Source organism: Anastrepha obliqua, chromosome 4 (genome assembly GCF_027943255.1).
Source record: "Anastrepha obliqua isolate idAnaObli1 chromosome 4, idAnaObli1_1.0, whole genome shotgun sequence".
Lineage (NCBI taxonomy): Eukaryota > Metazoa > Arthropoda > Insecta > Diptera > Tephritidae > Anastrepha > Anastrepha obliqua.
The window spans coordinates 121,677,523-121,691,088 of record NC_072895.1 but is presented as its reverse complement, the minus strand read 5'-3'; the positions used below and the strand labels follow the sequence as shown (position 1 = coordinate 121,691,088).

Below are 13,566 nucleotides of genomic sequence, written 5' to 3'. Positions count from 1 at the left end.
CCGAGATCCCGCAATATAACTTGTCTAACTACAAAAATAGCATTAATTATTGTTACGCGAACTTCTAAACTTTTTATTGGAATCCCGAAATATTACTTTGCTAACTTCAATAAGCATACAGTGTTTTTATGAAAATTAGAAACATACCAGTGTGCCACATGCCGGGATTTCAGGATTTGTCCCGAGATTTAACTTTGCTAACTTCTGTAGGAATTCAATAAGCCTTAAGTTTTTTTTGTAAAAAACCCTGAAAAATTTTAGCATATGTATGTTATGATATTAAAGTATATGCAGTCGCGGAATCTCAAAATAAAGCTTCGCTAACTTCTTATTTAAAAAATAAGTATTTTTTTATGAAAACTTAGAAATATTCTAATAATTCGTTTTATGACATTAGGTAAGTCATGCTGATGCTAAAAACTAAAGATAAAAAGAATTATAAATTGAATTATAAATTCAAATTCAAATTTTGATTAATTTGTTATACAATAAATAATTTTTACCCTTTAATTTACTTTTACGTTTAAGTTTTAGATAAGGAATATCGGTCAGATGAAATTTTTATTTTATTTCTAACGTTTTTTTAGCTACTAACACTAATAAGAGTCTAAAAAATAAGAAATTAGAGAATGGAGCAGAGAAGCAATATTTGAGGCTTATAAAACCACTTAAAAAACTTTAATCTGTGATTATGAATCTAGCATCACACAATTTTTGACCACTTTTTAGTCCTAAATGCTTAGTCCAAGCAGCTTTTGAGAGCTTTAGACCAAATAAGAAGGATTAAAGCTGAAATATATTAATATATGAAACACATAAAAAACTTAAACAGTGAAATATTTGGTAGCTGGTTTGGAATCTTTGGAATCTTCATTTGATTATATTGTACTTTTTTTTCCACTGATTTTCATATATTTTTATACTCACTTTGTCATAAAATAAAATTGTATATATTTGCATTCAAATATGTATGTGCGAGTATATAAATTTTCCCATCTTTAATCCTACTCCAATTCTTTATCACTGTTTTACAGACTTCCAGCGATGGCAACACCACCGTCTCCGAGCTGATGCTTATACCAGTGCCCGAGGATAACGAACGTCAAGTAGTCTGCTCCATTTCATTAAATCCATCTATAACGTCACAGCAGTTGCACGAGGGCGATACGACAGTGTTGACGGCACTAAGCAATGGCAACATGGGATTGTATTTGAAGGATTCGCGCGTGCTGAATGTGACGCGTAAGTCAATTGTTGGCTACTGTTAATGCAGGCTTACACCTGTCTTTATAAATAAATATTCACATGCTACGAATGTTGGAGTATGTATGTATATGTGTAGGGATACATAGCTGCGCTAGTTGAGCGCTTGAGTTAGTTGCATTCAAGTGCGAGTACTCGCTTGCACTTCACTTTAGCTTAGCACTTCATGAGAGCGGTTCCATACATGCATTCACATGTACGCACTTAAGTAAGCGTTTAAGCATTTATGCACTTGCACTTATAAAGCGTTAGCTAACTCTGTATAATAGCCATCTGCTACAGTTGTTTCGCTGTTTTGTCCATTGTAAGCTGCTTCGGTTGTGCTAATTAAAGTTTTAATTGATTTCAGTTAATTTTAATTGGGTTTTTTATTGAAGATGCGCTGTACTTCAAATTATTAATTCGCATGTCGCACACATGTTAGCTAACCTGACGTAATTCAATTAGTAGAATATAAAAAACACGCATCAAAGAAATCATATGAAAAGTCAGCCAGAAAAGTATCGAAACTTTGCAATAAAACAGTCAATTTTTTATTCATTAAATTATAGTGTAATGCCTTCAAGGCAATCCCTTTCTAAAATAATACAATAATGCAATGAATAATTAAAATATCAAAATGTTTTTCAAAGAAGTTAGCTTGTCACGATGAAATAAAAGTCTAAGGAGGACAGTATGAATGAGTAAAATTAAATAAATAAAAATAATAATTTAAAATCATAATTTGAAATCACCTATGTTCACTATGCTTTCTAATTTGCCTTAACATGCTAAGCCCTAGAAGCCATAGTATTTGTATATTAAAAAACAAAATTTACTCAAAACCTTTAGCAAAAACAGGCGAGGTAAGAAAAAATGTATGTTTTTCGCAGCCCCACAAAACTCGAATTTAGTTCTTACTGACAAAACGAAAATGATTTAGTAGATTTGTGTTATACTACCATATGGTAGGGGCTGAGTTCGAAGCTCACTATCGTTGGGTAGGGGATGGCAAATTTCTTTGTATACTTCTGTCATGAAAGAGCACCCCATAAAAAGCCAGTTTCCACATGTGGCATAATTTGCAAGTAAATTACCACCAGGGTGAAAGAGAAGCTCGCCTTTTTAGTTCTAGATAATAAAGTGCCTTTCAAAAGTGCCGTCCAGATATTAATAGTGAATAATAAACGTAACTTTTTTCATGTCATCTTTGACATTTGTTAAATGTGACAGATGTAAAATTTTACACGATGGAACAACGCAAAAAAATTTTTGAAACTTATTATGGAAATAGTCGATTATTAAGAACCTTTTATCGCAAAGATCGTAATATTTTTGGTGAAATTAATCATCGAATTGAGTCGACAATTCAAAGGCTGGTACAAAATTGGAAGAAACTGGATCTGTCGAGGATAGGGAAATGACTGACAGACCAAAAACTGGACGTTCTGCTCAGAATATTGCTGCTGTAGCGCAAAGTGTTGCTGAGCAACCTTCAATCGATAGCTCGATGTTCTCAAAAATTCATGCATCAGCATTCATAAGTCGACGGTTTGGTTGATGTTCGTGCTAGAGGTGGACGTGCTCAAGGTGGACATTTAAATGATGTAATTTTTTACATATGATTGTTAAGACCCTTATATTGAATAAAAATAGTGAAACCGAATGAGTCTAAATTTTCACATGTTCTGTTTTAAAGCAAAATCTTGTGGCGTATTTTCGGTAAAAGAACCTTTATTGTACTGGAGATATTTGTTTAATTTTTACGTAGCAAAGATCGGTTTTCTGTTATACATTAGCGTGAAGGTGTTAAGAGCCTTCATTCCCTTGGTACTACGTTCCCGAAATGATCCAGATTTATATTCAGTCAGTTCTGAAGCATTATTTAAAATTCATGGAAAACGTTTTATGCGGTAACAACAAATTCAAGTTCAGAGCGTTTAAAATAACTATTTAATCGGGTCAGTGAAATGTATTCAAATTTTTGTATATTACAGTGCGATTGCACTCATCACCTTAAGAGCCTCAAATGTCGCTCACGAAAAATTCATTTACACCGAGTTTTATACAACTTGACACCCAAAATTTTAAAATTTTTAACTTAGGGATTTTCGAAGCATCATAATTTGTTATTATTACCAGCAGCGTTGCTACATTGTTAACGGTTAAAAATTAATTATGGAAGTGCGTGATTTAAAGAACTGTATTCCGGCATGCATGCATTGGTGTCCTCTCATTCCGCAACTAATTTTTTGCATTTTACTATTTTACAAAATTGAATTTGAATTCAAAGCAGTTGAAAAAATTACAGTTTTCAATATGATACTTTTATGAAGATGTCAAAGTATCGGCAAAAGTGAAATGGCTAACATGGCTGCCAATGTGACTAAGTGGGATTCCGTTTTTAGAAGAAAAAGTTATGTTTCTGTTCATAAGAAGTTGCTTTGCGCATGAATAGCGCGCAAAAAAAAATATATTTAAATTTAATAAACGAAATTTGTACATGCCCTAAATCTCATCAAACTTATGCACCTGCACTTCTCTCTCTCTTTTACAGACGCACCCATTGTCTCACTACGCCTAGGCGCTCCTTTGGATCCGAATAACCTGCTGAAGGGCTCTGACGTCTACTTGGAATGTGATGTAAAGGCGAATCCGGGCATAACACGGGTCGAGTGGTATCACAATGTAAGTTAAGTTATAAAACACACACACCCACAAACAGGAACACACATGTGAATGCAGAAGTTGCACACAAAAGGAGACATTCTATTTTTCGTTTCACAATAAAAGTGCCACAACATACGCACATACACACATTCGTGCAGTGTACTATTTTATATATATACGTTGGCACAATGCAATTTTAATATATTCACAAAATTTCAAGTAGCTTCAGTCGACAAAATAAAAAAATGTCAGCTAGCAAGTGGTGCACAATGAAAGAAAGAATAAAATTCATTGACGCGCTGAAACAATGCTCTCTCGTATCCAGACACATAGCCATACACGCACGCAGGCCCGCAAGCGTTCTTGCCTTTAAATAGGTGCTGAGATTCCTTTTCATATACATATGACCCTTTTTTGCGCTCAGTCATGCACTCTGACATATATAAGCATACACATACACACAAACACATAAACTCACTCCGCGTTGTTTTTATTTTTCATAAGTATTTCGACTCCTTTCACCTTATGCATGGCATATCTCTGCCACTCACTCCCTTTGCATGTGTCGTTGTCCTTTGTTCATGGCTGTTATTGTTTTTGTATGCTTTTTTTTTATTCGCCAATATAACAACAATTACACTTGAGACGCAAAAATGCTGGCGGTTCTGTTTAATATGCACTTCAATTCTTTCATATTCGCTTCCTACGGCATTGTTGTTGGTTATGCAGTGAGTGTTAGCAACTGCATATTGCTTTTGTTGTGAAAGACGAAGCTCGTCGAAATGAAGTAGTTTCGCTGAAGCTTAGTAATGCTTTAAATTGGAATTTAACTAAATTCTTCTCAGCGTCTTTTATGGATGTGTGCATATACTTGTGACTCAAAAGTACGAGTACTTAATACGAAATTAAGTTTGAAGAGAAATGCTAACTGAAAACGCAAGGTAGAAGAGCGTGTTTTGAAAAAAACATTGCCACAGCACTTTAAGAAACTGAAAAGTGTACGTAAAAAAAAGTTTCAGTAAAAATGATTATATTTTACACATAAAAAAGATGCCATGGTCTACCTTCTAAGTTTGTACATATGTATATGTATGTATGCGGTAGGTGCATCACTCTCTGAATCGGCTCCTTTTACATGACCGGAATTATAAAGCATATTATTTTAAGACATTTCCTAAAATATTTCAGGAACATTTTTAGATTGACGTGAGCTGAATCGATTTTAAAGTACCTCCAAAAATCGTGCTTTCATAAATAAAATTGCCAAAAAATTACCCCAATCTAAAAAGGCCTGCATTATGACGAGACTTTTCATATTTTCTCTAAACGCTTACTGAGTGGTATTGGCAGCATTAGAAAGACAGAGCGCAGCTTCTTTGGCGTATAGGTCAGCTACTTCGTTGCCCTCAATCCCGATATGAGCTTTTACCCAGAAGAACCCAATGTTGTGTTGTATATTATGAGATAATTTAGCCCTAAGGCCCGAAGGATCTACTGTCCCATCTTCTAGCACTCAAAGCCTAATTCCTCAATTTTGGTATTTGTCTTATTATATTGAGTTTTATTTCCTCCTCTGGTAAAAATATAAAAAAATGTATGGTTTTGGTTTAAAACCCGCAAAATTTTGTTTGTGTGATATACTCATTAATGTACAGTCGTACATTGCCATCAGTATCCGTGAATTTTTGATCAATAACGCAACGAACACCATCCAATCCTGCGATTTTCCCACTACTGCGAACAAATTTTAACATCCGAGGGGATAATATAACTTTTGAGGCATAAACTTGTATTTCAAATTTTCTGAATATATCACTTAATTTTCTTATTAAGATTGTATACGTAAATTTTTTTCATCACTTCTCCTTTTCAATATATCGTGCTAAAGCACATTTCTGGTCTAGAGACGTGAAAATTTAAGTCGTTGAATATTGTAATATAGAAAATCAATCGGTGTCAATTGAAAAACGTTTTTATTCATTAGATCAATTCTTTATTTACAAAAAACAAAAGATTTTTTTCAATGACAATAATAAAAACAATTGCTTCCCCTGACGTAACACATGCCACTGGCGTAATTGATTGGGCTGCTCAGGTACGTCTAAAAAAAAATCGATCGATTATTCATCAGGAGATATGTCGCTATGCTGGGTAGCAGATTTACAACAAAAAATTGTTTTCTAAATATTTTATCGGTTTATTGGAAAAGCAAAAAAAGGATTTTTTTCACGTTCTCGCTCTTAAACAAAATAGAAAAATTTATTATAAAATTATAAAATTCTACTACCCGCGAGAGCCACAAGTTTACTCAATAACATATTAAAAATTCAAATCAATCGGCTCTATACTTTTTGAGAAATTACCAACGCTAACTCCAAACAAAAAGTTTCGAAACAACTACGGTTCACGCGCTTATATCTGGGCGTCGTACTCCAAACCGGTCTCACTTTAAAGGACTGTAACGTCTAAACTACAACGAAATTCAATATAAAAATTTCCAATCATATTTTTGAAAGTATAAACTATCATAACATGAAAAAAAATCGATTTCTTCGATATTCTGGACCAGAAAGGTGCCTTACAGGATTTTTCTACTTCAAAAAGTTTTTAATTTTTCTACTTTTCTATTTTGAAGGAAAAATGCCTAAAAATTTCTACTTTGAGCCGTTGTAAGTCCAATGTCTTTGAAATTTCTCTTAATTTTTACGTCGGGCGAGTTGATAACCCGAACAAGCCATGAACGGTTAAGTTGAAATTTCCACTGCATATTCTCATGTAGCAGAAAAGTACAATATATTTGGTTAAACAAATTTTGGAGCATTTTTTTTTTTAATACATTTGGGCTTTATTTTTAATCTATCAAAAATTTTGTGTCATAAATTCTTAGACTTCTATAGCTATTCATAATTATTAGGGCGGGTCAATTTAAAAATCGCTCATTGCTCTGTGAAAATCGTATTCTAGGGATCAAAATAAGAAACTTTGCCGAAGGGACCATACATCTAAGACGAATTCTGATGTCCCCCAATTTGGGTCGAACGAAAAATCCCATTTTTACCCATTTAGAGTGCTCCAATCGAGTCCAAATGTATGACCGACCCCCACTAACTTTGGACGGCTGATCCACCCATGCCAGTGGCACACCCCCTGGAACTCCCCTGGGGGGTTCCCCATACAATCATTTCAAAATATCACCATTTTTGGCTTTTACATGAGAAAAGAAACTAAAAGTTCGACCCAATTTGGGTGACATCAGAATTCGTTTTAGAGGTATGGTTCCTTCGGCAAAGTTTCTTATTTTGATCCCCAGAATATGATTTTCACAGAGCAATGGGCAATTTTTATGCCTCCCCACAAAAGACACTAAAAGTTCGACCCAAATTGGGGGACATCAGAATTCGTTTTAGAGGTATGGTTCCTTCGGCAAAGTTTCTTATTTTGATCCCCAGAATATGATTTTCACAAAGCAATGGGCGATTTTTTTGCCGCCCCACAAATCGACCCGGCCTAATAATTATACTCGAAAAAATTATGTTAAAGTAAAAACTGCAGGTAAAGTTAATCTGGCTTCGTCGAAGAGCTGTGCAGGCACAATTGTTGCTCTAAATAGCTTTGAAAAAAAAATATAGTTTATACTTTTTTCAAAATTTTGATTTATTTCAATATTCCGCTGTAACCAAATCCGAAAATATGCTAATTTTTCCGCCGCCATGTCATAACCCTTAAGCTGTGGTTCTTTGAGAAAATTTCACTTTTTCCACTTAAAGCTTTAATACCTCTTATATAACATTTGCATACACATTTGAGTACCTGAGTATGTATATGGGATATGTAATATAATACTTCAACAAATATTACTCTTTTTACGAAATATAAATCTATTTTTTTTTTTTTTTGCTATTAAGCATTCATCGTCAACATATTTACTTTGATCCTGTTTTAAATTTACGATATTTACAAACAAAATGTACAGAATAATATGTCAGCATACGAGCTAATATTTGCGTACGCATACAGCTGCCGCTTATTTGTGTATGGAGGTGTGTGCAAGTATTTACCCTTATTTGTAGCTGCACAAATACTTAAGTAGCTATTTGCCACTCTGAGGTCCTGGGCATGGGAAACACCACTTCATCTGCTAATTCATAGAATACAAGGCATTAGTGCCTACTCGTACCTATGTGCATACATCCATACATATTGACATTTCTATATTTCACCTTCCAGGTTATTGAAGTGACTAGTCAGACAATCACTCAGCCGAAGCACTCTTGGCAAGAAGAAATGAAAAAAATCTTAAAAATTCTCAATAAACATAAAAATGTGCAGCACATTATTTTAATGTAACATACATGTGCACTAGGCCGGGTCGATTTCATTTACATATGTTCTGACTAAATAAATTTCTTAAGAGAAAAAATAGATATTATTAATAGATATTATATGGTTCCTTCGGCAAAGTTTCTTATTTTGATCCCTAGAATACGATTTTCACAGAGCAATGAGCGATTTTTAAATCGACCCGCCCTAATGTGCGCATACATATGTACAAACGTATATATTTGTTTGGTTGTAAACATTTTATGTGCATTATCAACGTCGCACACATTTGCAAAGCAATGACTTTGTCTTCTTAAAACATTTTATGTAGCACATTTTTAAGATTAATTTTTTCTTTGTTTGCATTTCTTTTAGTAAATAATGCAGGAAAGAGGGCGCGCATATAGCAGATAAATAAATAATGAATGAAGGCACTCAACTGTCGTTACGAGTGTCTGCAATTTCTTCGCTACCACTTTTTTCCTATTTTCCTACTGCCACTGCAATTCCTACACTTACCAGTGCCAAGGATGCTCGACTGCTTGCCTATTTGGGTTTCCTTGTTTGATGTATTTGTTTTTCAGCGATCGAGTCAGACACTTATTTTTTCTTATATTTTTTTACAATTTTCCTATTTTTTACTTGTTTACCTTTTTTTGCTATTTCTACAATTCGATCGACGTTTTTGTTATTGTTGGCAGAAATCAGCGCTCACAGGCAAGCAAACTTCAACATATGTATATGGATGACGCCACATACAATGCAATAAATATGCACGTGCAGCATCAGGAGCAGTGACTGGTTGTTATCGTGGCAGTTTTGGTTTACTTTTTTATGTTTTGCTTTCCTTGCAGTTGTTGTTGCTTACATCAATCACTTCATACCACGCTTTGCTACTCTTTCAGTTTAACTCACGTTTTACTCATTCTACTGAACTCCAGCTTTAGCGCCAACCCCTACGCCCTTCCGATGCTATTATCCTTCAAACTCCACAACTCTACGTCCACCACCTCCATCGCTGCTAACTCAGACAACGTCAGAGTATAGCAATCACTTGCTTACTTACTTTACTTAGCTTAATATCTCACCACTTCAATGTTGGTGCGCAACAGAAAAAAATTAAACAAAAAAGTCGCAACTGGATTAGGGTGCAGCTCTCTCCGAGTAGATTGATGTGGGGTGTAAGCATGCGGTGTATACCCTTCGTCAATTATATGTATGTGTGCAAGCAAAGTGTATATTGCCGTAGACATTGTCATGCTAATTCGAAGAAATTGAATGGAAAGCAATTTGTTTTGTGGCTATAAATAGAGATTACCACACCAGCTCGGTGCGGGCGGCACCCACAACACGCTCCACTGCGGCCACACTTTATAGTGAAAAAGAAATAAGCGTCGTTGCTGATACCAGTTGGCGTGGCCTTTTTCTATTCTACGGATTTTCAGTTCTGCTTCTTGCCTCCCTCTCCCTTTCCCTCTTTTCGGGATCAAGTTCAATGAAAGTATACACTACTGTCCATCGTCGTTGGTGGTGGTGAGTAACCACTACATGACAGGTGTTGGACTGAGTAGCTTGAGGATGCTCTGAAAAGAATTTGCTGGCAACGGCAATTTCTTTCTTTTTTCCTGTTTACAGGTATTACTTTTTGGTATTTTCTCCTTTAATCCATCAATCCGTCAACAACAATCCTAAGTTGTTTTATGTGTATGTTTGGCATATAGGAACACTGCCTCTTTGCCATTGAAAATGTGGAAATGTCTTTGAAATGTATGCAAATGATTTTTCAAAGGGATTTGTGTGCGATATGGATATATTTCTCTAAGAAAAATGATAAAAATGTAACTAATGAAAGGCATAAAAACACTGAAACAAACGGTAGTTTCTAACATTAATACAGATGGCCAGCGACCTTTCTGCAAGTCCTTTTTATTAAAAAAAATATGAAAATCTACTATGTGTTTTTTAAACGACAGTTTATGGAATTTAATAGAAATATTTCACTAAATAGGAATTTTGTTCGCTAAATACCTTTATTTCATGCCGCATAGTTCATGTAGAAAATTGAACGATTTTATTTGCTTACAAAAATGTAGGTTTGTTTTTGAAAATAGTGCTAATATTTTTTCTGCTGCAAAGCTATGATCAGAATGGGTCTCGAAGCATAAGTGATCCCCCTCTACACCCTCATGGAGAGTGGCAATCAGCGTAACCTCACCTAAGATACTAAGTTAGTCTTCTAGTCGTTTAAGGCTATTAATTGCGCTGGTACAAAATATTTAATCAAATACATATTTCTACCATATCATTAGCGGTATTAAAGCAGCAAAACTTCACTTTCTCACTCATATTACAAAGGCTTACTATTGAAACATTTTTTCGAAATCAATCAGTAATTGTAAGATAGAACCAAATTTTGAAAATTTATATAAAAAAATTACCTTTTGATGCAGGAAATTTAATAAATTTTTTTCTTGTCTTTTTATTATTGTAATATTTATAATATAGTATTATAAAATAGTAATATTTTATGCTAAAAAAGTTCAGGAAACGAAATTGTTTTTCTTTTGTTTAATTTTTCTTGTAAAATTTCTGAACATTTTCAGAAATATGTCAGATGTTTTTACAAAAACTAAATTTTTGCTGCTCCATTTTAATTTTGTCATATTTGTAATAAAATAAATATTTCACAAACATCGATAAAAAATTAATAATATTTTTATTATCTTTTGTTTACATTATTTTATGCTAAAAATTCGGAAAAGAAATTGTTTTACAATTTTTGATAAATTTCTTTTTTTATTTTTCGAAACATTCTAAGAAGCTTTAAAATAAGAATGTTTTTATAAAAACTCAATTTTCGCTGTTGAATTTTAATTTCGCCACATTTATAATAAAACAAATATTGCATAAAAATTGATAAAAATTAGTAAAATTTCTTTGAAGTGTGTTTTATTTTAAAATAATATTTTATATATAATAAAAAAGTTCATTCAAATAATTTTTTAAAATTTGTTTTTCTAATATATTTTTATAAATTTAAATTTTTAAAATTTCTTTTAATTTTCCAGCATTTTCATATTAAAATCAGTTATTTTAATGAAAACTGAATTTTTGTTGGTTCAAAGCTTTTCTAAATTAAATTAGTTATTTAAAGAGAGAATTTAATTAAAATACAAAAAATCATATTGTATTTATATATATATTGTTCTTCTTACAATTTTAATTACCGATTGCGCAACTTTTGATATTAACTTTAACATTTTCGATTCAACTCATACAACTCGCTTAACTGAATTTTTATATTACTTTTACATATTTTCAGGACAAACAACTCCATCTCTCGCGCGGCGTTATAATCTCCAATCAAACGCTTGTACTGCAAGGCATCTCAAAAATTTCGCATGGACAATATTTTTGCCGTGCCACCAACATACAAGGCAGTGTGTCCAGCAACGAAGTTTATTTGGATGTGAAGTGTAAGCCAATAAAAATTATTTAAAAAGCCAGACTTTATTTTAGGTTTGGCCAAATATGCACAGCTTCTCTAATACCAACCCCGAATTGATCTGTGACAAAATGAGCGATTAAAACAAAAATTTCCGGGCAGCGCACACGTTTCTAGTCAATCCCCAAAATATCTAATAATTTTATGCTTTGCGCGGATTTATGCCCAATGGCAACACATTAAATTCAATCAACTAAATAGCTTCTACATATTTAATTTATCAAACATCTATCTATTGCTACAACTCAATTGCCATTTACATAACTAACCATCTATTTTGCCCTCAGATCCGCCCGTATGCAAAGCCGAGTCTACCACCATACGCGCCGCCCTCAAACAGACCATCAACATTACGTGCCAAGTGGACTCGAATCCACTTGATAATCTAAATTACAGATGGCATTTCAACAATTCACTAGAGAGGCTCATTGAATTGCCCGCTACATTGTCGACGGCGCCTGCCACAATGCCGCTACTGATGTATCCGGACGGGGCAGCAGCTGTGGCGGCTGTAGGTCACACATCCGGCGGATATTATCAGCGTAGCAAGCGGAAACATGGTCATGCACAAAAATTTCTACTCGGCCGGCATGGACGTGTTGCGGCGGCCACCAGTGTTGTGGACGGTGGCAGCAGCGGTAGCGCGTGGGCGAATATACGCTTCGAAGATACCGACGAACCACTATCGCCCACTCAATATGTCGACGAGTACGATGATGGTGAATTTATAGACAACAACGAGCATGACGAGCAAGCAGAGGCGGGGGATGAGCAGGTGGCGTATAGAGACCAAGGTGGGCCGCGTGCACAAATGGTCTATTCGAATATGATTTATAAAAATCATTTGGACAACCGGCAACAACAACAACAATCACCACATACACATCAGCAACAACAATTGTCAGGGCATCAGCATCAGCAGCAAGGGCGTATGGCTGGCGGTGGTGGTGGCATTGCTGGCGCTGCTGCTGGGCACGATATGCTCCCTCATGGCAATCAATTTCAGTTAGCCGAGCGCAAGCGTCTGACGGCGGCGTTACATAAAAAACAACATCATCGCCCATTGGCTGCTGCGACTATGACCACTCAGTCACCACCGGCGCCACCGCTCAACAACGTCTACAACTACCACATAGATTCGTACGATAGCTTTGGCGCGATCTCGTGCGTTGCCAGCAATGCCATGGGCCACAGTGAGCCCTGCTGGTATCACATACAGCCTGCAGGTGAGTGAAACCGAATTGGGAATATTTTTATATATGTATAAAGTTTAGAGATGTATAGGTGTATATGTGCGCCTTTAATTCTATAGTGGTGGCATGTGGTGGACTGTGTCAGATTTCAGGTTAATATTTAAGAGGCAGGTGAAAGAGACTTGTTGAAGGACCCAGGGTTACTAAAATAGTATGACAAAATAATTAGTTGTAGAATCTTTCTGCTCTCTAAGAGCTTTGGCTCTATGTTTATCACTTTGCCTCTCCAGAATGAATGAGCAAAATTTGACTGGACTTTCACTAATAATTAGAAACATCTTCTGTGGTTACTTTTACTCTGAAATTACAACTCTACGTACGGTGCTGGCATAAAAATATTTAATAAATCCAGTCGATTGTCTGATACAGCTCATTTTCAAAACATAGATCGGTCATGTAAAAACATACACTTTTATAGAGGACTAGCGGACCCTCACCCGCTTCGCTGGGTGAAAGAAAAATATAAATGAAAAGTGTTCTTTGTTTTTTTGTTGTTTCATCATTTAATTCATGCTCGGCCATTATTTTGTAACTTATTCTAATAACAATGTTTTATTTATTTTAGTGACTTACTCT

General features: G+C 34.8%; 1 protein-coding gene across 1 annotated transcript in view; it reads left to right on the top strand.

The window, feature by feature from the left end:
- LOC129245064 (uncharacterized) overlaps window positions 1-13,566 on the top strand; it is a 203,492-nt gene that overhangs the window by 160,186 nt on the left and 29,740 nt on the right. The window contains exons 8-11 of the mRNA XM_054883032.1: window positions 1,035-1,242; window positions 3,800-3,930; window positions 11,555-11,708; window positions 12,025-12,963. Of these exons, the coding sequence (XP_054739007.1) occupies window positions 1,035-1,242; window positions 3,800-3,930; window positions 11,555-11,708; window positions 12,025-12,963 (1,432 nt within the window). The remainder of the gene's footprint in view (window positions 1-1,034; window positions 1,243-3,799; window positions 3,931-11,554; window positions 11,709-12,024; window positions 12,964-13,566) is intronic.